At 43.8% G+C, this 23,555-nt stretch overlaps 2 protein-coding genes across 3 annotated transcripts; both read left to right on the top strand.

The window, feature by feature from the left end:
• The first annotated feature begins 4,096 nt into the window (after positions 1-4,096).
• Positions 4,097-19,481, top strand: LOC146175259 (uncharacterized). 2 transcript variants are annotated; one of them, XM_084584693.1, is made up of 11 exons: positions 4,112-4,266; positions 4,336-4,399; positions 6,806-6,995; positions 7,067-7,261; positions 7,346-7,435; positions 8,516-8,566; positions 9,575-9,607; positions 12,132-12,334; positions 13,625-13,784; positions 14,045-14,182; positions 16,047-19,481. In XM_084584693.1, exons 3-11 carry the CDS (start codon positions 6,806-6,808, stop codon positions 16,055-16,057), a joined length of 1,071 nt encoding a protein of 356 aa, XP_084440819.1. In that variant the 5' UTR covers positions 4,112-4,266; positions 4,336-4,399; the 3' UTR covers positions 16,058-19,481. The 2 variants fall into 2 exon arrangements, with proteins under 2 accessions (XP_084440820.1, XP_084440819.1); XM_084584694.1 differs by lacking the exon at positions 14,045-14,182 and having other exon boundaries at positions 4,097-4,266.
• LOC146175260 (uncharacterized) lies at positions 4,426-6,734 on the top strand. Its single transcript, XM_084584692.1, has one exon. The coding sequence runs from the start codon at positions 4,577-4,579 to the stop codon at positions 6,650-6,652; it is 2,076 nt and encodes a 691-aa protein (XP_084440818.1). The 5' UTR covers positions 4,426-4,576; the 3' UTR covers positions 6,653-6,734.
• Positions 19,482-23,555: the final 4,074 nt, after the last annotated feature.

Genomic DNA, 23,555 nt, shown 5'->3' with positions numbered 1-23,555 from the left:
AAAAGTGTCTGTAGCACAGAACTCGCCTGAAAGCTTTATCAGTATTCCCCATTCAAACAGTTCTAACAAGAAACCAATCAATTCATGAACTTTACTTTCGGCATTCTCAATGCTTTTCTCGCAATTTTTCAAAAATTTGGTGCACTCCTGAAGCGCAGACCTGGCCCAAAAGCTCGCGCTTCACTCACTGCTGCGGCCGGCCGGCAGGCGTCAAGGGGAAAAAGCGTGTCGTGCGCAGCGCTCGCCGCCGCCGAGCGAGGAGAATCGAGGAGGAAAGCGCGGCGCGGGGGAGAGTGTCGCTACTTTCAGATTATCAAGGGACTTTAGACTAACCCCGCCGCAAGCGGCGCCGACCCACCGTCCCAGAACCGTAGGACCAGTAACAGCCACCCTTCAGCCAAGATGGTAGACGACGGCTGTTGTTGCGGCGCGCGTCATTCTCTCCCTCTTCTTTTTCCTTCCTTTTTCCTTTCTTCTTTATTTTCTCTTCTGTCCGCATGAGGCAGCGGAGGTTTTAACCCGCAAGCATTACTTCGCTATGTTCACAGATTTCTGTCCGCAGACCGTGTCCGCAAACAGTGCCCGCAGACCGCTTCCGCAAAATCGTGTCCGCAGCAGTTGCAGGTAATTGAAGTGTTAGAGGTTAATGAGTAGTGTCAATCGATAGAGGCTGACGTATTGTTACTGCAGAAAACATAAATAGGTCAAGAAGTTAATTAGGTAATTAATTAGAATAAGTGGTTCACAGGGAAGGAAAGGCGCAGTATATTCCACACTTGTTCTGTGGATACCTGAACCGCGCCGTTAGGGAAGGGAGGAAGGGGGGAGTGACAGAGGAAAGAGAAACGGGTGCCGTAGTGGATATCACGTCAAGGATGTGACGTTACGTTTACCGGAAGTAGAGCCGAAAAAAGGGCATAGGAATTGATTGGCGCGCAATTTGAAAGTACCAAAGACTAAAATGGGCAAACAAGAAGTTAATCAACCTACTTGAAGCAACCGGAACCAACCAACAGCATCATCCGTGCTTTCGCATTACTCCAATGTAGATTCTGCAGTGCGCTTTAATTTTTGTTGTTGTCGCTGCAGGAAGAAAGAAAAGAAAATGCATGGGCCTGCTACTGGCTATGTAGCTGAGTCACCTCAGCTGCCTGATTGATTGATTTAAAAGAAGGGAAAGGCGCGGTAACTGCTGGCTCTGTAGCTGAGCCACTTCCGCTGCCTGGTTGATTGATCTATAGGAAGGAAAAGGCGCGGTAACTGTCTCACTTACCGCGTCTTTCCCTTCTTCTAAATCAATCAGGCAGCGGAGGTGGCTAAGCTACAGAGCCAATAGCAGGCCCGTGCTTTTTCGTTTGGCCAGGAGAGAAAATAGAGAAGAAAGGAAAAAGAAGAGGGAGAGAAAGACGCGCTCCACTCCGCAACAACAGCAGTCGTCCACCACCGAAGCAGTGGCGGGTGCAACGGCGGCCTACAACATATGGAATTCGGTGCCTGGCTTTGACCCACCGTCCCAGCCGCGTATTGCCGTTCCTCGAAAACTGCATCAGCGGAAGTTCCGGGTACGTCACTCAAAAATAAAACGCAACCTTACGTTTTGTTCCACCATGAAGCGAATTACGGAAACTGAAGTGCAATATTAATGAAATAGTTTTATTGACTAAAATTACTTACTGTAAAGTGCGTAATGCATCGGTGGCGTCCGTAGTGCCATTTTTTCGGACGCTGAATAAGCTAACTTGAAAAATCGGCGCGGCGTAAATCCGTAAAAAGAGTTTAAAGCATGTTAAAAGGCGATTGTTGCTGACAGCGTCACTGAACGCAACCTAAAGGTAATATTGAAGACAGGAATTATTACGGTGAAGGTAATTGTAGAGTATAACCGTTGCCATACCGTCACATCCTGGCTGCGTCCGCAGCTAGTTTTGCTGCTTTTAGGAACAAAAACTCGGTATTATGCAACCTAAAGGGGAACATACCCCAAGAAATATGGTAGTAATTTATTTAAATGTTGTGATTTAAAATAAAAACTGTACCCACAGAAATCGAACACATATCTTGCAATCAGGAACATGGTGTGGTGCAGATCCATTGCGCCACAGAAGCGACGGGAAATGCGGCCTTTAAATGCGCTCTTATCGTTTTCATTAAACGTACTAAAGATGGCGCGACGGACGCAGCTGGATGATCATAGGTTTACTGCAAGCAAATTTATTCATGCAAACTATTTTATGGTGTGTGCATTTTAGTTTACATTAAACGTATACTAAAAAACATATAGGTTTATTGACTTCCTTTTTTTGAGTTCTATATTTTAGTAACGCCACCCGGCACATCCGTTGCTGCAGTTTTCAGGGAATGGCAATACGCGGCGCCGTCCACCACCGAAGCAGTGGCGGGTGCAATGACGGCCTACAACAGATGAAATTCGGTGGCTGGCTTTGACCCACCGTCCCAGCCCCGTACGGCCAGGAACTGCCACCCTTCACCGCCTCCCTGTCAATCGCAGCGGAGGCGGCGCAGCTACAGAGCCAGTAGCAGTTCAGTTCAGTCGTTCAGTCGTGTCCGACTCTTTGTGACCCTATGGACCATGTCACGCCACGCTTTCCGGTCTCTCACTATCTTCCTAACATCACATAACTTCACCTGCAGAGCCTCGAGGATGCCATCTAACCATCGCGTTCGTTGCTTACCGCTTCTCCGGCGACCCTCAACCTTTCCCAACATCAAATCTTTCTCTAGCGACTCCTCTCTTCTCATCAGGTGACCAAAGTAGCTAAGCTTTAAATTTGGAATTTGACCCTCCAATGAGCAGTCAGGGTTTATGGTCGACAATATCGACTGATTTGATCTTCTGGCCGTCCAAAGAACCCTCAAGAGTCTCCGCCAGCACCACAATTCAAACACGTCAATCCTTCGGCGGTCAGCCTCCTTCACAGTCCAACTCTCGCATCCATACATCACAACTGGAAAGACCATAGCACGAGTTATACGGATGGCAGTGTAATGTCTCTGCTCTTCACTAGGCGGTCAAGGCTAGCCATGGCTCTCTTTCCCAGACGCAGGCGTATCCTAATTTCATGGCTGCAGTCTCATTCCGAGGTAATCTTGGAGCTCAAGAAGACAAAATTGTCACGGCTTCCACTTCTTGTCCCTTGATGCTCCAGGACTTGATAGGGCGAGACGCCATGATCTTTGTCTTTTTAATGTTCAGTTTAAGCCCAAACATCTCACTCTCGTCTTGTACGCGCATCAGAAGTCTCTTGAGTTGCACTGCACTTTCTGACATTAAAGTGGTATAATCCGCATATCTAAGGTTGTTGATACATTTTCCAGCAATCTTCACTCCAGCTGAAGACTCGTCCAGACCGGCCTTCCTCATGATGCACTCTGCATATAGGTTAAATAGTCAGGGCGACAGTATGCAGCCTTGCCTTACTTCTTTCTCAATCGGAAACCAATCAGTAAGACTATACCCAGTTCTGACTGTGGCCTTTTGCCCTTCATACAGGTTCCTGAGGAGACAAATGAGGTGAATTGGAACTCCCATCTCTTGGAGAGTTGCCACAATCTGCTGTGATCTACGCAGTCAAACGCTTTCGCATAATCAATAAAGCAAAGTAGATGGGTTTCTGGCACTCTCTTGCTTTTTCCATGATCCAGCGAAGGTTGGCAATCTGGTCTCTAGTTCCTCTTTCCTTGCGAAACCCACCCATTGGACCACAAATGACCGTCGGACATCCGATTTAGATCCGAACGTCCGCGACCGCATTGGGCCGTCCAGTGGGCGTACACTGAACGTCTTTTTCCGGACATTAACAAAGCCCACCGGTAGTAAACCATCGGAGGTCCTGCGGATATTTGTTTTTGGATGTCCAGCAACTTCAAACCAACGAAAGTCCAGCGGATTCACTATTTTGGATGCATGAACAGTCCGTCGTGTTATAATACTCTGGACGTCCGTTGTACGTTTCTGCACGATTGACATTTTTGAAATGCACTCATATGTGTTTTCGTTATAAAGTAGAATGTTACATGCGTCAAAAATAAGTATTTTTTGCATTTGAAGGTACCATATGTTTTCTGCTCTGTATATCTGCCTAGAGTTAATACACGTCCATCTCCGTACGGCGGCCCTCTGCTACAGCCAACAACAGCCACTGCTAGCCGATCCGATGCTCGAGCGCGCGCGCGGCGCTCGTATCGCTGTCTCGCTTCTTCGAAAGTCGTTGCTGTCGAACGTCACTTGCGTGACTCCTGAGAGCGGTAAGACCGATTTTTTCGTTCTGTAGCGTAGCCCTAGTGCGTACTTTTGGGTATTTCTTTTCTTTGCAGGTTTCGTACGTTAAGCTAGCTGGAGCCAACTTGTTGCAACCAGCCGGCGTCAGCAGTACAAAACGTGAGTTCGTTTGTGGTAAGAATTGCCCGCCATTGTTTCAATCTTCAGCCGATTTAGGTTCGTTGTAAGTATGAAAACGGGACGTACTGTTATGGCGGAATCGTGTAGTTGCTTTTTTATACACGTGGCGTTAATTGGTTGTTCAGCTAGTTTTATTTATCCGGTTGCATACTCATTATGGCTATGCAGCAACGAAGTGATGCTCGCGTATGTGAAAAGGCCACCCGGGAGGCGAAGAAGTCATTGATGCTGCTTGACTGCGCAAGTAAATGCACACCGAGAGGACGAACCTCTCGCGAGTTGGGGACTGGGCCTACTGTGGTGGTTGCTGGACGTTCTATAGAAGGTTATAGTAGTGATGGAAGTTGTGATGGCAGCTTGGTTACCTCAGCTGCTTTGAGCGCAAGTTTGCATCGCTCACGGTGCAATGAGCCCATGCAGGATTTAGAGTTTTGTCCTTGTGCCGAAGACGGTGACAGTGGAGCAGCGACGTCGCAATGTGATGGTCGAGATGAACAAGATTTCCGAAATTATCTGCGGGAATGGGCAGTTAAGCACGGAATCAAAAGGCGTGCGCTGACAGCTCTATTGAAGATATTGAGAGGTCATCCTGCTATGTCGGACCTCCCAAAAGATGGTCGCACGCTTCTGCGTACTCCTCGCAAACCACGGGAACAGTGCGCGGTTACCCCATTAGCACCAGGCCACTACTGCCACTTTGGTTTAGCAGATGGACTGCTTCGTTTGCTGCGCCAAGTAGAAAATCCGCCTGCCATGATTACTTTAACATTCAATGTTGATGGTCTTCCACTGTCAAAAAGTTCAAGGATGCAGCTCTGGCCTATTCAGTGCCTTGCTCATGGCTGTGGTGATGAAACACCATTTCTTGTTGGTGCATTTGCAGGGCATTCAAAGCCAGACTCTTCCAGTGATTTTCTGAAGCCATTTGTTTCTGAGCTGCAGACCTTGCTGTCTGAAGGCCTCATTGTCAATGGCAAAATTTTACATGTGACCGTGAAGGCTATTGTGTGTGATGCTCCTGCACGAGCCTTTATAATGGCTACAAAAGGGCATGGTGGCTACAGTGGCTGCCCCAAATGCACTGTGGAAGGGCAGTATTTGCATGGAAGAGTTGTATTTCTGGAAATGGACTGCTCGCTGCGTACAGATGCAAGTTTCAGAAACCAGCATGACAGTGAGCATCATAAGGGAAAGTCAATTCTTTTGGACCTCCCAATCAACTGTGTCGATGACATACCCTTGGACTATATGCACCTTGTGCTTCTTGGTGTCATGAAAAAGCTTCTTTCTTTGTGGGTTTCTGGACCGTTAGGAGTACGTTTTGGACCACTTAATCGTCAAAATTTCAGTGAGCAGAGCAGTCAGTTGCATAGCTTCATACCTCGAGAATTTCCTCGCAAATCACGAGGGCTTGAAGATCTAGAGCGTTGGAAGGCTTCTGAATTCAGGCTTTTTCTCTTCTACACTGGCCCAGTCATCCTGAAGTTTTGTTTGTCAGACAACTTGTACCAGCATTTTCTCTTTCTTCATGCTTCCCTTTCCATCCTTGCTAACAAGGTTCTCTGTCGTCAGCATGCTGCATATGCTGGTAAGCTTCTGAGGTGCTTTGTTTCAGATTTTGGTGATCTGTATGGAGAAGAACATATTTCCTTCAATGTACATTGCTTAATACATCTGTCTTCTGATGTTGAAAGACATGGTGAGCTGGACTCCTTCAGTGCATTTCCATTTGAGAACAACATGCAGGCCATTAAGAAATGCCTTCGCAAACATGGGAAGCCACTAGAGCAGTTGCAGAATAGGATGGCTGAGGCAGATCTCAAGCCATGCAACTGGGAGCCATTGAGTGAAACACCTCTTCCACTCCATCAGCACACGCAAGGTCTGCTGTTGCCAGAGTGCTCCCCTCCTGAGTACAGAACGGTGAAATTTGAAAACTTCACGATCTCTCTAAATGACAAAGACAGCTGCTTTCTGCAAGATGGCCATGTCATTGTAGCCAAAAACATAGCGCACCTGAAAGACTCAAATGAGCTGTGCATTATTGGCTATGAATTCTTAGTTAAAGAGGACTTGTACACCATGCCCTTCAATTCCTCCAGGATTGGCATCTGTCTTGTATCGTCCCCCTCATCACCAAAGATATGGCACCTGCATAGGTTGCAAAAGATGGTTAAACTGCCAATGGGTGACAAGTTTTTAGTGGTGCCGGAGCTACACACGGCCAACTGACATGCCACTCAACCATATTTCACCTCTGTTATTGCCTGTTTCTTTGACACAAATATTGGTTAGTGCATGTTTTAACAATTTCAAAAGCAGTCTCAGTTGTCCTTCTGTTTATGTGGGTGTGAGATTTATCTTTTCTTTTTTCTCATTTTTCAGATGGCATATGCCATTGTTGAATTTTTGCACCACGACCAAGTGGAGGTTGTTCCGTCTTCATGGATCAGTGACAGGCAGTGTGCTTGGCCACTTCATGTAAAAGGGGACAGGATTGTGTCGTTAGTTCGAAAAGCAGCACCACCGGACTCATCTTGGCAACTGTTCGACGTATCTGTGAAGGGGCTGTTTGGTAAATGCAGTTGACATAGCACTTTTGCTTGTGATAGTCTGCAGCACTGTATATCTGAAAATTTATTCCAGGTACTTATGATTTGGCTAGAAAGAAGCTCGACAGAAGTCAATATACTTCTGAGCTTAGTAGTGACACTGAAGTGCCACAAAAGAGGATTAGAAGGCCACCCCAGGCATGGTCTGATGATGAAGAATCAGACTACCCCAGGGTGAAAGTGCGGCATGTGACGAACGCTCCATCAGTGCCCCTTGACTTTCCTCAAGGTTATTGATCATTCACTTGAAAAATGCTAAGCGGCTGCATTGTTATAGTTATCATAGGCAACCTTCGTTTTGTTTTCTTTTCAGGTCTGTCCTCTACTGTGCCTAGCACCGTGACTGAAAGTGCTGTGCAAAGTGCCACACAGAGTGCTGTACAAAACGCCACACAAAGTGAGGGTAAGCAAGTGGGGAATCTGCTTTCATTGTCATGTTTATTTCCTTTCTGATTTGTCCTACCCAACTCGCATAAGGGCAGAAACGAGTAAATTATAGTTAGCCACCTAAAAGAACACACTCTTTCAGTACTAATCCAGGTGATGAAACAACCACACATATGGCAGAAACTACTTGTATGTACTTTCCTGGGCTTCTGTTTTTTAATGAATGAAGGGTTAAGCCCATGAAGAATTTGCCACTTGAAACATAGCATCCTGATGTGATGGCTTGAAGGTTAGGGCACCTAACTCCTGGATTCTAATACATAACAGTGATACATAACAGTGATCCAGGCTGCAGTGGATGCATGTCGATGGAGGCGAAATGCAAGGTGCCCATGCATTGTGCAATGTTAGCAGACATTGAAGAACCCCAGGTGGCTCATATTAATCCCGAGCACTCCACTATAGCATGCTGCATGTTTCATATTGCTTGGGGTGTTAAACCTCGTATTACATACAAATCAGTAAGTTTCGTCAACAGAAATAGACGTATCTATGTGTGAAACTTTTACACCAGCATCATGATATGATAGGCTAATTTGCTTAAGTAACTTTTTGTCTTTGGCAAGGCCCTATTGTTTTTGCATAATTGTAGAACTTAATGTGAAAGACATAGATGAAGGTTTTACACAGATTTATTAGCTAAGATAACTTCAAAAATTGGTCCTTTCACTCTTCATCTGAGGCAGATGGAAAAGGTCGATGTGGCAAAGCAAAGTGAACGTGGCAAAAGAGTGTGGCTAAGGTTCGGACAGATTAGATTACTTTGCTTCGCTTAGTTTTGTATGATTCGTGGCCATGCTTGCATTTCATTTGCACCTGGGCAATAAGCATTAAGAAGTTTGAATTTTTTCAGCTTTTGAAATGCATGTAGCAATTTCATTGTTATGGGTAACAATTATGAATCCGACATAAAGAGTGTGCAAATTGTTTTGGTCAAGACTTCACCATTGTGCCGAATAGGGGTAAAATTTGGAGAATTTCTGGTGTTGTGTAGCCAAACAGTGGTGTAATGTCTGGTTGTTTTTTCACTGTCCAGATGATTGCTTGGAGCTGGTATCTCTTGGCGACCGTGATCTTTCAGATAAAGGTGAGTTAATACCGCTGTTTCAGGATTTTTCAGAAGTGTTTATTGGAGTACTTTTTCGGATGCTGTGGTGTCATCATACTGCTCTAGAGGGACACTATGTTTCAGTGAACTACAGTTAAACCTGGATTTAATGAACCTCCATTTAGCAAATTCTTTTATATTATGATGTTTCTAAATCTCCCATAACCGCTTCTATTCAAGCATGTTTATTTGAGAGCTCCAAATAGTGAAGGTGTTGCAGTGTTTGACTGATATAAGAAATTTGGTGTGCCAACTATCTGTTAGCTAGTACTGAGTTGCTGGAAATTTAGCCGAACCACGTGGAAGTTTCATCACTGTACGACGTTAATTGAAATGAGAGGAACATCTGCAATATCAAGGAGGGGACTGCAATCGTTCCAATGCACCGCATTCCAGCACGGTTTCCATATCTATATGGCAGATGCAGTGGTCTCCACTGCTTTCCCCTTTACACTAGCAATAATTATTACTGTTCATGCTCAAAAGCAGCAAAAATATGACAAAGATGTGAGCCTGTGCACCCATCTTCACTGCACATTTGATCCTGAGAATCCAGTGCAGAAACCTAACGCAAGGGCAGCGGGGATGGCCGACAGCACTGATGATGCAAAGAAAGAAGTCCGTTCCTAAAGGCACTGGTGACGGGAAGCCTGACAGCGGAAACATGTATGAAAAAGCAGGTGTTTTCGTGGCCAGTCTAGTGTTATACCCATGTTTAACTGCATACTTTGGCATAAAAGGCACTGCAATGTAGTCGCATTTCTGCCCATTTATTGAAAGCTTAGATGAGCATATTAGCACAGTTAGGACAATTCAGTCAAAAAAAGAGTTGAAAATGAAACAAAAAACATGCACTCATAATGCTGGCAGTTTGCATAGTTACACTGTGAAATGTTAGAAGTGATGGATTTTGCTTCAGTTTTTTATTTTATCAACAAATTTATACATTCAATGCTAAGGTTCGGCTGCTCGTTCTTCCATTTGCAGATAAGGCTTCTAGCAGCTTTTCTGTTGATGAAGGTAAGTTCAGATTTTAGTCTTTGCACTTCTGGTAAAAATTTACTGTTTCCACTTAGTAGTATGTGTGGTTAAGCGCTTAGTATGGAGAAGCCTTTGTTCCATTCGTCAGCACATCCAAATAAGCCTCACGGTGAGATTTCTGTACTTTGTGAGCTGTCCAAAGAGATACATTTTAAATGTTATGGTAACCAACAAACTGTTCTGGTTTGGTATTTATCTTATTCGGGAAATCGACTTTATTGAACTGGCACTATCTTTTACGAAGTAAAAAAAAACCGTGCCTGAAAAGCGCGGAAAAAATTGACACGGCTATGTTCTATGGAGCTGACAGCAATTGCTTCGTGCTTTTGTCATTTTGGCCTTAAGAATCTTCGCTGACCAAAATATTAGCATTTATTTATCGAAGAAAGGGCCCGTGACTGTGAAATAATGGCTATCATCCTTGTTACGAGCGTATTCAACTTTGCATGCACTTCCAACGGGGACAGGGCACTTCAACGCTGCCTCTGCCAGCATACTCCTTTTTCTGAGGGTTGGGCGTGACTCTTACTGGCACTGGCACTATCTTTTACGAAGTAAAAAAAAACCGTGCCTGAAAAGCGCGGAAAAAATTGACACGGCTATGTTCTATGGAGCTGACAGCAATTGCTTCGTGCTTTTGTCATTTTGGTCTTAAGAATCTTCGCTGACCAAAATATTAGCATTTATTTATCGAAGAAAGGGCCCGTGACTGTGAAATAATGGCTATCATCCTTGTTACGAGCGTATTCAACTTTGCATGCACTTCCAACGGGGACAGGGCACTTCAACGCTGCCTCTGCCAGCATACTCCTTTTTCTGAGGGTTGGGCGTGACTCTTACTTTGTGCTCCCTGCTATGCAAAAAGGCAATAAAAGTGCTATTTTGGATTTTTCAAAACACTCCAAGCTCAACTTCCTTATGTCGCTGTACCCTATTCGGTCAAAAACTAGAAAGTAGGCGGTGAAGGTATTTTTTTTTTCACTTTCTATCTTGCGCTGTGCAACAGCTGGATAGAGTACCTATGAGACGGAAGTGCTGAGGAGCTTGCACAGAAAATTATTTTGGGCATGGCGGCCTTCCAAACCGACGTCGCAAACAGCCTAATTGCATGCAGTAGAACACCTCAGAAATAGCGCGGTCGACCATGTAGTGAATGCCCAGTGCCTGTCGCAATGGAGCCTAAACCGCATTTAATACTGACGCTACCATTAGGTACAATGGCTACAACCACTTGCCGGAACATGTCAACACTGAACTCACAGCGCTGCCGTCGTGAAGGATGCACAGTGAAGTGTCGGATTCAAAGTGCCATCTTTTTGTGCATGCCTGCTCATAGTAATTGCTTTGACCTTTTAATAAGCGTACTCTGAAGTGACTGAAATAAAAATTTGAGCAATAATCCGTTAACCATCTTTTCAGCTCGATACTTGCTAAGGGCGCTCGCGCACTTTCTGCTGGTAGTATGCATTACTTTTTCTGTATTGAGGTGACCTGTCCTCGAATGGGGACATCGCAAATGACTATAAAAAATAAAATGATTTCTTTCAGTTTATTCAGGGCACATCATTTGAAGCTTGGAGAACCAAAAATGGCTCTTAGATATTTTGTTCGTGCCTGAAGGGGTTAAGTTTAGCTCAAAGTGCACAGTGGCCCCTGTATGGCTACCTGGCATGGTAGCATTTGTATGTAGCACTTAGCTGGGTTGTTGCTTTTCTTCTGTACCTTCGCCGTTTTTGTACTGGTGACCTAAAGTCTGGGTTGCTGGCAGTTGACACATTCTTTTTCTTTTTTCTCATTGATGCTTTTGTGCTCTTTGCCTGAATTTGCTGTTCTCTTTTCCACCTTTATCTCTAGTGTGTGGTAATGTGAGCACAGTGGCTTTCCTTCATGTGATGTTTTCTTTGTCATTGATGGGACATTCCTTGCTTGGTCAGTAATTTTTGCAGTTAAAAAGCAATCTAACTATGAATACATTTGGCTCTTAAAAAACTTACTTCTGCTTTTCGTGGACAATAATTTAACCAAGGGTTATTTACAACCGTTTGTGCAGGTATAAAGTGAGACTTTTTTTAAAACTTGCCTTATAGACTCCTATATGGGCATTAAGTAACATAGGTTAGATACAACATTATGATTGAAGAGTAAAAATAATAGTGTTACTAGGTATTAGGATGGTAAATTACTGTCAACTTTCTATTAAATTTTACCACTTGCATCATTTTTTGCTGCAGGGTATAGGGTGCTAGGCATTCCAGCATATTTAAGACTATATTAAGGAGAAGGGCAGCATCAACAAAATAAAAGGTTGTGACCAAGGAACCCGTAGGGGTTCCGAAACGTCTTCTTTTTTCATGTTGACTTGGTCAGTGACTGAAACTCTTTTTACTCAACTACCATGCCTGACCAGACGAACCTTCGTCGAACCCTTGACTACTTGTCAACAAAATATTTTTTCCGTTTCTCAATTATATATTTTTTCTTGCGTCTCTTTCACTACTTCCAGACTTCAAGCAGCACGTTATCCGGCTACTCAATATCTTGCGCTTTACGCAGCAGCAGCATGGAGATATGTTAAACAAACTATGTGAAGTTCTTCCAAGCCAAGCAGTTATCACCAAGTCCCTTCTTATCACTGAGCCATTCACTTCGGTGGATGATCTGCTCAAGTTCAACGAGCAGCTGGATAAAGAAAAATTTGCACTTCTGGTAAGTGTTCATATAATGAACCAGGAGAGCTCTAAAGGAGGCATATTGAAATTTATTTATTTTTATTTTAAAGGTCCTCTAGGGATATTACATGAGAGGTGGGCTAACAAGAAGCCATTAAGGATACAGATGGTTGGTCTTCAGTTCTAATGGCACAGACCAAAAAGAAAAAGTTGAGAGAGAGCCATGAGAGGAGGAGACCGCGCATCCATCGGCGCACACCACCACCATTTTACGTGACCCCCTACTCAGCGCACGCCGAATAGCTGGAGGGAAAAGCGCTTTTATGCCTTTCTCATTAAGAGCTGCCACATAATACTTTTTGAAGCAATTTCAAGCTTTAGTGCTCATTTTCTATAAGTTGAAGCAGCTGCAGTATGAACCATATTTGAGGTTTTTTTACAAAGCTACAAGTACAAATATGTACTGCACCTTTTTTTTTTATATCAAGGGGTGAAAAAACTTGAAAGCTATGTCATTCACTTTGTAGAGTTGTTGTTAGTACAGTTTTGCTATTTATATTCATGTGAAGCATAGAAAATTTTGTATCTGAGTAATAAAATTTGTCTTGAAGTTGTGTGACCCAATCATCGCTGGCTGTCTCCAGTGGTAAACTCTAAATTCTAAACTAAAATAAATATATACATGGTTAATATTGCAAAATATTTTAAACTGCAGAACTCTATACTTGTACTTGTAGTGCAAATGGGCTATTTTTGTGCTATTTCTTGTGTGAGCTATGTAGTACGCTTTTAATTATGCTATTTGAGCATCGGCTTTATTTTAACATAGTACCTTTAAAAGTCCCGTTACTCAGAAAATCTGGTATTGGTGTTGTGAGTGAAAAATCAAGGGCATGGCACTGGCAGATGGTAGCTGGCATGGCCGGGCTTTAATTGTTTGATGGTTTGTACGACTTAACGAGACCAAATGTTTTAGAAGGTTGGGAGGAGCTACCAGCTTGGGTTGCCGATTTGAGGCAGGACAGTGAATTGAGTGTCAACCTTGCAGTGCTCTTAGATGCAGAGTCAGGCATGCTATACCTAGACGATGCAGCCACATTCATATAGCTTAGTTAAGTCGGGGCTTTACGTGTTGGGTCATCGCCTATGCTATTGCATCATACCGTTAAAAGGCAGGGCTTAAGTGTCTACCATAATTTTTTAAATGTGGTGCACTCTTGACATTTGTGCAAATCAGCTTGGCAAGGAAGAAAGTATTTTGTAAAATGATATGTGTCTTGTGCACCTAGAGGTGCATATCTTAAAACAGTACATGATTTTTTTGCAGGTACGCGAGCTTGTGCAGCTTGGTGGCAAGAATGCGAACGTGGCCGCTAAACGCATGCTGGCCTATGTTGTAAGCGACCAGGTGGCAGCAAAGTTCTCCTGGGTTGGAAGGAAAAACAAGCTGAATTTTTCAAGCTTGAAAACATCAAATGCAATTATAGGTAAGACAGATACATGTGGAAGATTGTGCATGGTTTCTTTGCAAGAAAGCCTCCTGTTGAGGCAGGAGAATTTTTCCTATTTTTCCAAAACAGGCCTGACAAGACCTAGTAAGTCCCCATTTAAACCTGGTATAAAATAAAAATTACTGTTAAATGCCACCTCTGCACAAAATTTCGCCCAAATAAGCAAACAATGCTTCAGTGTACGTTGATGTGTCTGCATTCAGTTTGAACACTACACTCTAATATCTTATCTTTAGCTGCTGCAGGAGAATTTCCGCAAGGGAACATGGCCAATGTTGAGGACGTCATCAAATCATGGTTGAGGCATGCACCTGAAAGGCTTTCTGGAATTCAAAGACAGAAGAAACCAGTACTGTCTGCTGATCCATGTGCAGGTCTGTTTCTTATGCTAGTTGTAATCACTAGCTGCAATAATTTGATTAGGCAAAACCAGTGCCATTTGCCATTGCAGCATGCTTGTGCAAAACACGTTGTTGGGCTAGTTGGTGCATTGCATGAAGTAAGATAAACCGGCCAAGAAGACGCCTGTTTGTAATCACGTAAATGTTTGTATTGTGTATGACTTTAGTTCCTTCTGACGCAGCTTTGCATAGATAGTGTTGTTTTATAGTTTTATATGTACGTTGTGATTACTGAGTAAGCGTAGGTATGATAAAGGAGTTACGATGGAAGTGAATTGTGGTTCCACGACGGAAGGATGTGATGGCGATTGTGGAAAGGTCATGTGACTGAGCGCCTATATATATTTGAGCCCCGTTCTTGCTAATAAATCAGTTGGTAGTCCAGCCTCTTTCTTTCTGTGTCGATTTTTCTTGTGTGCGTCTTCTTGGCCGGTTTATCTTACTTCATACTTCAGCATGCTTGTACTTCACGATATCAACTTCTAGTCTTGTAGGCAAAAACAAAGCAAGCTATCCTTAGCCATTGTATCGTTATGACTCTACAGTGGAGGTTTTTGTCAAAAAGTTTTGAAACATTAAAGCTGTTAAAAAAATGTGAGTTTACAGTTAAGGTTTAGATTAAGTGCACTTTATGAGCAGCTTTTTGTTGACCAAACTTTATGGGGATTAGCCTGATTGTCTTTGCATGATACATGAGATTTAACATCCAAGAGAAACGTAGCTATGAGAGACACTGTAATGGAGGACTGCTGTTTAATTTTGATTACCTAGGGCTTTTCAATGTGTAGTGTCATGGCACAGGGCATGGATGCTTTGCATTTTTCGGCCACACGGTACAAAGCGTTTGGCTGTCAGTAAATTACCCCCTGTTAAACGATCTCGATACTGCAGTTATTTGTCCGATTCTGCGGGCTTCTTATATTTCCAGTGATTTTCCTCATGCTAGTTTACTGTTCTATTTATTGCTGGATGTGCAACTTGTTTACTCAATTGCTACTTTGTGTTGCAAAACACTTTAGCAGGTACCATATTTTTCTTTTACTTTCAGACTGGTAAATTAGATATGCAATAATCAATATGCTAAGCATTAGAGGTCTTGTTTAGAAGAAAAGCCAGCGGCATCATGAAATAATCATTGCTTGACAGGGTTGTGATATCATCCAGCCATCATTGCAAAGTGTTGCCAAAGAAAGCAAACACTTGCTAAAAAGATAAAACGGTAGTTGTGTTTCAATTGAAGCAAAACGGAATGATGTGCCTGTTTAGTGTGCAACATGAATGCATGCTAGAAAATCAAAGGGTGTCGAAATATCTAGAGCCTCCTAATTTGCCATCCTCCATAGCCAATTTTGCCTTGGGAGTTTAAATCTACAAACATAAACCAGACCACATTTGTTGGGAAAAGGTAACTGAGCGAGAATAGTCGTCAGGCACGCTACTGGTGAGGAGCATTCTTGGCGTGTTTGCCCTGAAGGGATCTCTATTGCTGTAATGTTGTACTCTCAATGATAGCTTAAGCATCGATTAAATTTTTCTGCTTTGTTGCTGCTGAGATCATTCGATAAATTTCCACTTGAAGTATGAGTTGGCAAAGGCAAAATAAAACAAGGCTGACACCTGAATGCTGGCTGGCGAGTGTGGTAAAGGCCGTTTGATAGTTAAAGAAAAATGAAGGTAAAGGGCTTACGTGCTGAAACAGCTCTTGGTAGAGCTTAATGTTACTTTGTCATAGCATGCATTGTTTTTGTGATGATTTTTTTTTCTAGAAAATATGCTATTTATGTTCCCTTGCAAAAATAAAGCATAATAAACTTGTTTTGTTTTTCTTGTTTTTCAGGTGCTGAATGAGACGTGACCCGTGTTTCTCTTGTTTTCACATATGCCACAGCAACTTTTGACCAAGAGTTAAAAAGTTCCATTGCCATCAGATGCCAAGGTCGTCACGATATATAGGTCTCCCAGTTACTGACTTGGTTTCTCAGCCGGTTGTGCAAACAGTACTTTGACGGTGGTGAAAGTAGGCAAGAGAGCACACATGCTTGATCATAGTCATCCATCTCGAACCAGGTGTTATCTCAAGATGTGCGCTTAGCCCGGTGCAGACCAGAGAACAAAGTTTGGCCATTCTAGAGAACCATTCCCCCTCTGTACATTTAATTTCAGTTTTATGTTTGCATTTGTTTTCTATGTGATCTATTTTACGTTTAGTTTGGCAGGTTTTGTTTGCAATGGCCTAATTTTTTAGCTGCATCATGATGGTCTCATGACATTGTGTGTTACTTTGAGGTTGTATTCCTGAAGTGCATTAATTTCTTGTAGTGGCGGGGGGCTTATGCACGACCAGTCACTGCTTATGCCTTCAAGGGGAAACTTATAGCAATGCTGTCCTTTTAAAGGTTTGCTCACCGCCTAGTCATCCATCTCGAACCAGGTGTTATCTCAAGATGTGCGCTTAGCCCGGTGCAGACCAGAGAACAAAGTTTGGCCATTCTAGAGAACCATTCCCCCTCTGTACATTTCATTTCAGTTTTATGTCTGCATTTGTTTTCCATATGTGATCTATTTTACGTTTAGTTTGGCAGGTTTTGTTTGCAATGGCCTAATTTTTTAGCTGCATCATGATAGTCTCATGACATTGTGTGTTACTTTGAGGTTGTATTTCTGAAGTGCATTAATTTTTTGTAGTGCTTATGCACGATCAGTCACTGCTTACATACTATACTCAACCAGCTCTGATTAAGCCTGCAAGGTGAAACTTACAGCAATGCTGTCCTTTTAAAGGTTTGCTCACCGCCTAGTCATCCATCTCGAACCAGGTGTTATCTCAAGATGTGTGCGTAGCCCGGTGGGTGTGGACCAGAGAACAAAGTTTGGCCATTCTAGAGAACCATTCCCCCTTTGTACATTTAATTTCAGTTTTATGTTTGTATTTGTTTTCCATATGTGATCTATTTTACGTTCAGTTTGGCAGGTTTTGTTTTCAATGGCCTAATTTTTTAGCTGCATCATGATAGTCTCATGACATTGTGTGTTACTTTGAGATTGTGTCTGAAGTTCATTAATTTTTTGTAGTGCTTATGCACGATCAGTCACTGCTTACATACTATACTCAACCAGCTCTGATTAAGCCTGCAAGGTGAAACTTATAGCAATGCTGTCCTTTTAAAGGCTTGCTCACCGCCTAGTCATCCATCTCGAACCAGGTGTTATCTCAAGATGTGTGCGTAGCCCGGTGGGTGTGGACCAGAGAACAAAGTTTGGCCATTCTAGAGAACCATTCCCTCTCTGTACATTTCATTTCAGTTTTATGTTTGCATTTGTTTTCCATATGTGATCTACTTTACGTTTAGTTTGGCAGGTTTTGTTTGCAATGGCCTAATTTTTTAGCTGCATCATGATGGTCTCATGACATTGTGTGTTACTTTGAGGTTGTATTTCTGAAGTGCATTAATTTTTTTGTAGTGCTTGTGTGCGACCAGTCACTGCTTACATACTATATTCAACCAGCTCTGATGGGCTTGTGATTAACAAAATACTAGTCATGGTTTTTAGTCTAGTTTTAGTTTTTAATATTTATTTAATACAGTCTGTTTTAATGTTTTTGCTGCTACCTGATTTCTTCCAAGTGCATCTAGTTAAGTGCTTTTATTTGAGTGTTCTTTCAATATCAAGGCCTGTATTCAACACTGGTAATATTAGTCATTTAATCTACGCAGACCTCTTGTTCTTTCTTGTTCTTTCATTTTGTGCTTCATAGATAAGGAACACTGTCAGGATGAGATCGAGAGCTAGTGGGTGTACTTGATGTTCCATAGCCCGACAAGATGACGAGGGACAAGACGCAACCACTTTCTTTCATTAACTTTTTATTTGGCACTCACAGAATTTAAATGCAGAAGTCAAGAAGGGGAAAGATTGAAACGGTGACATGAAGTCTTTAGTTGAATTTCACATATCACAGTTATAATGTTTCACCTTGTTCATTCCTGTGTAAATTCTGTGAGCGCCAAATAAAGAGCAATTGTGGCAGTAAGTGCTTGTCTTGTCCCTCGTATTCTTGTTGCGTTACAGAACACTGCCAACTGGTGGACGCTGTCTCCTTGTCACGTGTGGGTTCACTTGCGTCTAATTTAATGATAGACCACTGTTCTTGCTTTCAGTAATGAAGTCTGGAAGCAAAGATCTTATATTTTGTTCCTTTTTGTACCAGTTTGTATTCCTAATGTTATGTATGTCAGTTCACTTGGATCTAATTCAATGTTTAGACTGCTATTGCTTTCAGCAAGGAAGTCTAGAAGCTAAGTTCTTCTAGTTTTTTTTGTGCAAATTAGTATTCTGAGAACAGATGTTACGTGTAGTGCATTGCAGGCATTTGCTTGGCAAATGTGTTTTTTTGATTGCTATGTGAATTATTTTGAGCCTTTTTCTAAATGTTACTTTTTTGGGTAACCGTTGCAATAATATAGTAGCTGAGCTCAAAGTGCAGCTCCAATTTTAGCTTTGGTACTTAGAAATAAAGCACAGTTTGAGTACTTGCTTCAGCAAAATATGTAGTAGCAATTCTGCGTGTGCTTCTGCACCCAGCTTTTGGCGTGATTCAATAAATTCCTTGTTTTACTTTAAAACATTTCCTGCGTCAGGTACTATCATTTCTAAAGTGAAATGAAGTGTCAATTTGGCTCTATGTTCCTTGGGGCCCAGGAACTGAAAGCTGCTGAATCAGCAGGAAGCAATTTCAAAAAGGGATCCCTCATTGCAGTTACATCTTGTGCTCCTATCTAGGAAGTCAGTTTTCATGTCCTGATGCAGCCTGTAGTGCAGAAGTGTATACAGTTGGCTTCCTGATCAAGAAAGCCGATTTGTGAGTGTCGACACGATTTACATTCTGCTGGCTCGGTTTGTGCTTTCAATGTCACGAGCGCTGTTTGCAAAAGGCATAAGTGGAAACAAGCCATGCCTGCTGCACATATTTGCAAGGTGGTAGGAATTGCATGTTACTGCTCTTTTAAGAGCACCCCTGTCATCTAGCAAATCAGAGAAACAGAACCAGGAAGTCGCAAAACATTGTCTACGTGTAGAAACAAGCTGTCGCAAGCTTAAAAGCCAATCATGTCACTGATACATGCCACGCCACTCCAAAATATTGTCTGGATCTAGACATGACCTGCATACGTACCATTGGCCTTTTGGTTTGAGAGAGCTTGCTTCAGTGTATAGACAGTTTTGCATCCTGTCTGGTTCTCTTTTACTAATGTTTTGTTGGATGCCAAGGGCGCTTTTAGTAAAGCAGTAACATGCAATGCCTATGTTTGCAGTGCATGCAGCAGGCATGACATGCTTCTGCTTTCACTGTTTGCAGAGAGTGTCTGTGGCATTGAGCAAAGCATGAGCTGAACCAGTAGGATGTGAATCAGGTTTACACTCCAAAATGAGCTTTCTTGATTAGGAGGTCAAAGATATGCTGCACTACAGGCTGCATCAGTACTTGGGTCAAGTGTCCTGCGGACGTCCACCGATCATAAAGGTTGGTCCGCGGGACAGTGCTTGGACGTCCAGCATGCGACGATCAACTTCTCACATCCACTGGACGTCCCTCGATGGAACAGAATTTTCCGGTGGACGTCCTGTGGCTGTTTCAAAAATGCACGTCCGTTTCTGGACAATTCACGGATGTCCGAGCGTCCGGGTTTTGATGTCCACCGGATTTTCCACGGACCGCCATTTTCTTTGCACCGGACGTCCCTCGGACGACCGCCGCATGTCTACCGGACTTTCGGCGGACCTTTGGAGACGTCCGACGGACGTTGAGTATCCGTTGTCGGACATCCGCTGGATGCTCTACGGATTTCTTTGGTCCAATGGGCTTGCACGTCCGGAAGATCCCGATCCACATACTGCTGCAGCCTACCTTGGAGGATTTTCAACATCACCTTGCTAGCATGCGAAATAAGCGCGATCGTGCGGTAGTTGAAACAATCTTTGGCACTGCTTTTCTTTGGAATGGTGATATAAACTGACCTCCTCCAATCCTGTGGCCGCTGCAGGGTTTTCCAAATTTTCTGACATAATGTATACAGAACGTTACCAGTCTCTTCATGGTTGAGCTTTTGAAGCAACTCAGCTGGAATGCCACCATTTCCGTTAGCTTTGTTCTTACCAAGGCTGCCTAAGGCCCACTCAAATTCACTCTTCAGGATGCCCGGCTCGAGATAAGTACTCACAACCATCTTATGTTGGGTTTGCACATCCGGGTCTTTCTTCTACAGTTCTGCGTATGCCTGCCACCTCTTCTTTATCTCCGAGGCTTCAGCGAGGTCCCTGCCTCGTTTGTCCTTTATCACGCCCAGCTTAGCACAGAAGCTTTCTTTGATATCTTTGATTGTCTTATACAGTGCTCTTGTGTTCCTTAATTGGCTGTTGTCCTCAACTGCTTGGCACTGTATGTTCAGGAAGGCATTCTTATCTCGATCTTCTTGCTATTTTCTGAAAATCCTCATTGAGAACCTTGTATCTTTCTTTTTCCTTCATAACGTTTGCCATCCTCCTTTCCTCAGGCATTTGCAAAGCCTCTTCAGATAACCAGTTTGCTTTCTTACTTTTCTTTTGCTTTGGAACCACCTTAGTAGCAACTTCTTGTATTAAATCACGAACATCAGTCCACATATCGCTTCTCCATCTCTGCCGGCAAAGAATATAACCGTCCGATGACGTCCATGTGTACAGGCACCCCTAGTGCTGTTGAAAATAAGTATTCGCTATGGTCAGGTTGTTTTCTTGACAAAACTCTACTAGCCTCTACCCAGCTTCATTTGGCTCACCAAGACCGAACGTGCCTGTAATTCCGGATATTTGTTCACTCCCGACCTTAGCATTCCAGTCTCCTATGAGAAAAACGACGTCTGATGATGGGTTGCGGTCTAAAAGGCATTGAAGGTCCGCATAAAATCTCTCAACGTCAGCTTCGTCAGCAGTAGTGGTCGGTGCATAGACTTGGATAACTGTTATGTTGAAAGGGTGACCTAGGATCCGAAGTGAAATCATTTGGTCGTTTTTGGGGTTGTACCCTAGCACTGCTTCGCCCATTCTTCTTTTTACTATGAGAGCAACCCCATTCCGTCTGGATTCGTGCCCACAATAAAAGACATAATGGTCGCAGGAATTAAATTCTCCCATTCCGGTCCACTTGAGCCCGCTGATACCCAAGATATCAATGTTCAATCTGTCCATTTCTCGCTTGACGACGTCACTTTACCTTGCGTCATAGATCTTACATTCCATGTTGCTATGTGATGTGTCCCTTTCCAACATCGGACTTTCCTGTCACTTCTCGACACATCCACAACTTAGCGTCCTTTTGGCTTTAGCCCAGCCGCTTCATTTGTCATGGAGAAACTAGGAATCGCCCTTTGTTTATCCCCAGTAACATGTGGGACGCCTTCCAACCTGGGGGGATCATCTTCCGGCGCCATATCATTAATGCTATTATGACTGGTCATAGGGTTTTGTTGGCAGGAAATACTGGAGTGGGTGGCCATTACCTTCTCCAGTGGATCACATTTTGTCAGAACTCTCTGCTGTGCCCTGTCGATCGTGGGTGGCCCTACACAGCAGAGCTCACGACTTCATCGAGTTTCGCAAGCCCCTCCGCCACGACGAGGCAGTGATCCATGAAGGGGGAGCCAGTAGCAGGTCCTGCATTTTCTTTTTCTTCCTGCAGCCGCCATAACAACAGATACTGCGCCTTTCCTGTGACCAATGGCGACTTTCGCGCAATGACGTAACTCGCCCTTCGCGCAGGGCCGGAGAACCACGCAAAGCCAGCGAGAGTATGCTCATGCTACAAAATTTTCACTGTGCGGTACCAGAATTGGCCTTGCTATAGCAAAAGCGATGCAAGGGGCGCGTGATGTACCATGTGCAGTAGAAGCGCTCTGACTTTAGCATTTCTCTACTGCAGATTCTGCAGTGCTCTCGCAATTTTTATTATCATAAAACAAAAAGTCCTGAGAGCCCTGCAGAATCTACAGTGAAGAAATGCGAAAGCCAGAGCGTAGTTGCTACTACGCACGGTACATCGCGCGCCCCTTGTATCGCTTTTGCTAACAAGACCAAGGCTAGTGCCGGAAGTGTTAATTTCCTTTCCTTGACATGCGTTCGTTGCAGTGCTCCCGTGAGTATGTGATTCTGCGGTGTACTGTCTGCCCCAACAATATTTTCGGTCCCAACAGATGTAACCGCTACATGCTCATTGATGAAATTAACGCTGTACGGAAAACCCACTCATTCCAGAAAACCACACATACCCATCGTAGTTACTTGAGGTCAACTATCGTGTGCCGCAAATGCGGCTCTTTGCGCTGTGAAGGTGTTAATTTGTCGTTAAACACATATATGCGATGGCACAGAAACTGCTGAAACATGTGCCAAACCGTGCCTCACCTTAAGCTTATTAGTGACCACACGGTGAACTTTGCGATGATCTCATCTCCATCTTTAGTGTAGATGCCACTTTAAGGACAAAGCTCGAACAACCACGTTCCTTTCAACAAATGACCGCCCATGTCGGCCAACCTTGTATCGTTGGCTGAGTAGCGATGTATCGCTTGAGTAGCTGCAGCAAAGTTCTGTAGCGTGATCGCCACACAGGGTTCATACTGTTTCTTTAGCTTAAATAACGGCAAGTGTGGTATTTGGTACGCCAGTTCCTGAAGTCTTGATGCGGCAAGTGGCAGACCAGGTGCGGCGGTAGCCTCGGTAGTCGACAGCCGAGGGGCGCCGGTATATCCGCGGAAACCATCAGAGGCAGCAACAAGAGACTGCGGAGGAAGTTGCGATAGCGCTATCTTGCGTAGGAATGGAAGCCAAGTTCATAATTAGCGACAGCAAAACTGCCATCCAAAATTTTGGAAAGGGGAGGATATCGCCGGAGGCAGCCAGTATCCTCACCCAAAGAACGCTGAATACGAAAATTCAGTTAATTTGGACGCCCGCTCACGCTGCCGTCCCTGGTAACGAGACGGCTCACGAGCTAGCCCGAGCTCTCTACTTCCGGGTAGCCGTCGAGCCTCCCGAACACTGGGCATACGACGCTTGGGATGTAGACAGGTACCCCCGCCAGATGTTAGCCAAAGTAATAGAAAACTGTCGCGTGGAGGTGGCTACAAACTAATATTTTCATGAACCCGGTTCTGGGGGCGAGAGGAACCCTCGTCCTCATAATTTGGGAGTGCCCACAATCTCCAGATATAGGATAAAATATAACAAGTAGAGAAGCCTGGGATACCCTGCTACGAAGCGCAAACCCTGCGATCCAGCACCGCACCGTCCATCTGGCGGAAGAGGCCGC

Source organism: Amblyomma maculatum, chromosome 11 (genome assembly GCF_055883805.1).
Source record: "Amblyomma maculatum isolate TAMU_Amacu chromosome 11, ASM5588380v1, whole genome shotgun sequence".
NCBI lineage: Eukaryota > Metazoa > Arthropoda > Arachnida > Ixodida > Ixodidae > Amblyomma > Amblyomma maculatum.
The sequence above is the reverse complement of the archived record's forward strand: the minus strand, read 5'-3'. Positions and strand labels throughout refer to the sequence as shown.

What these genes read in the sequence shown, in the direction of transcription:
- LOC146175260 (XM_084584692.1), top strand. Translation starts at nt 4,577, where the DNA reads ATGGCTATGCAGCAACGAAGTGATGCTCGCGTATGTGAAAAGGCCACC.
- LOC146175259 (XM_084584693.1), top strand. Translation starts at nt 6,806, where the DNA reads ATGGCATATGCCATTGTTGAATTTTTGCACCACGACCAAGTGGAGGTT. An exon ending in GCCCCTTGACTTTCCTCAAG is followed by an intron (nt 7,262 to 7,345) that starts GTTATTGATCAT and finishes TTTTCTTTTCAG; the next exon opens with GTCTGTCCTCTACTGTGCCT. An exon ending in CCGTGATCTTTCAGATAAAG is followed by an intron (nt 8,567 to 9,574) that starts GTGAGTTAATAC and finishes TTCCATTTGCAG; the next exon opens with ATAAGGCTTCTAGCAGCTTT.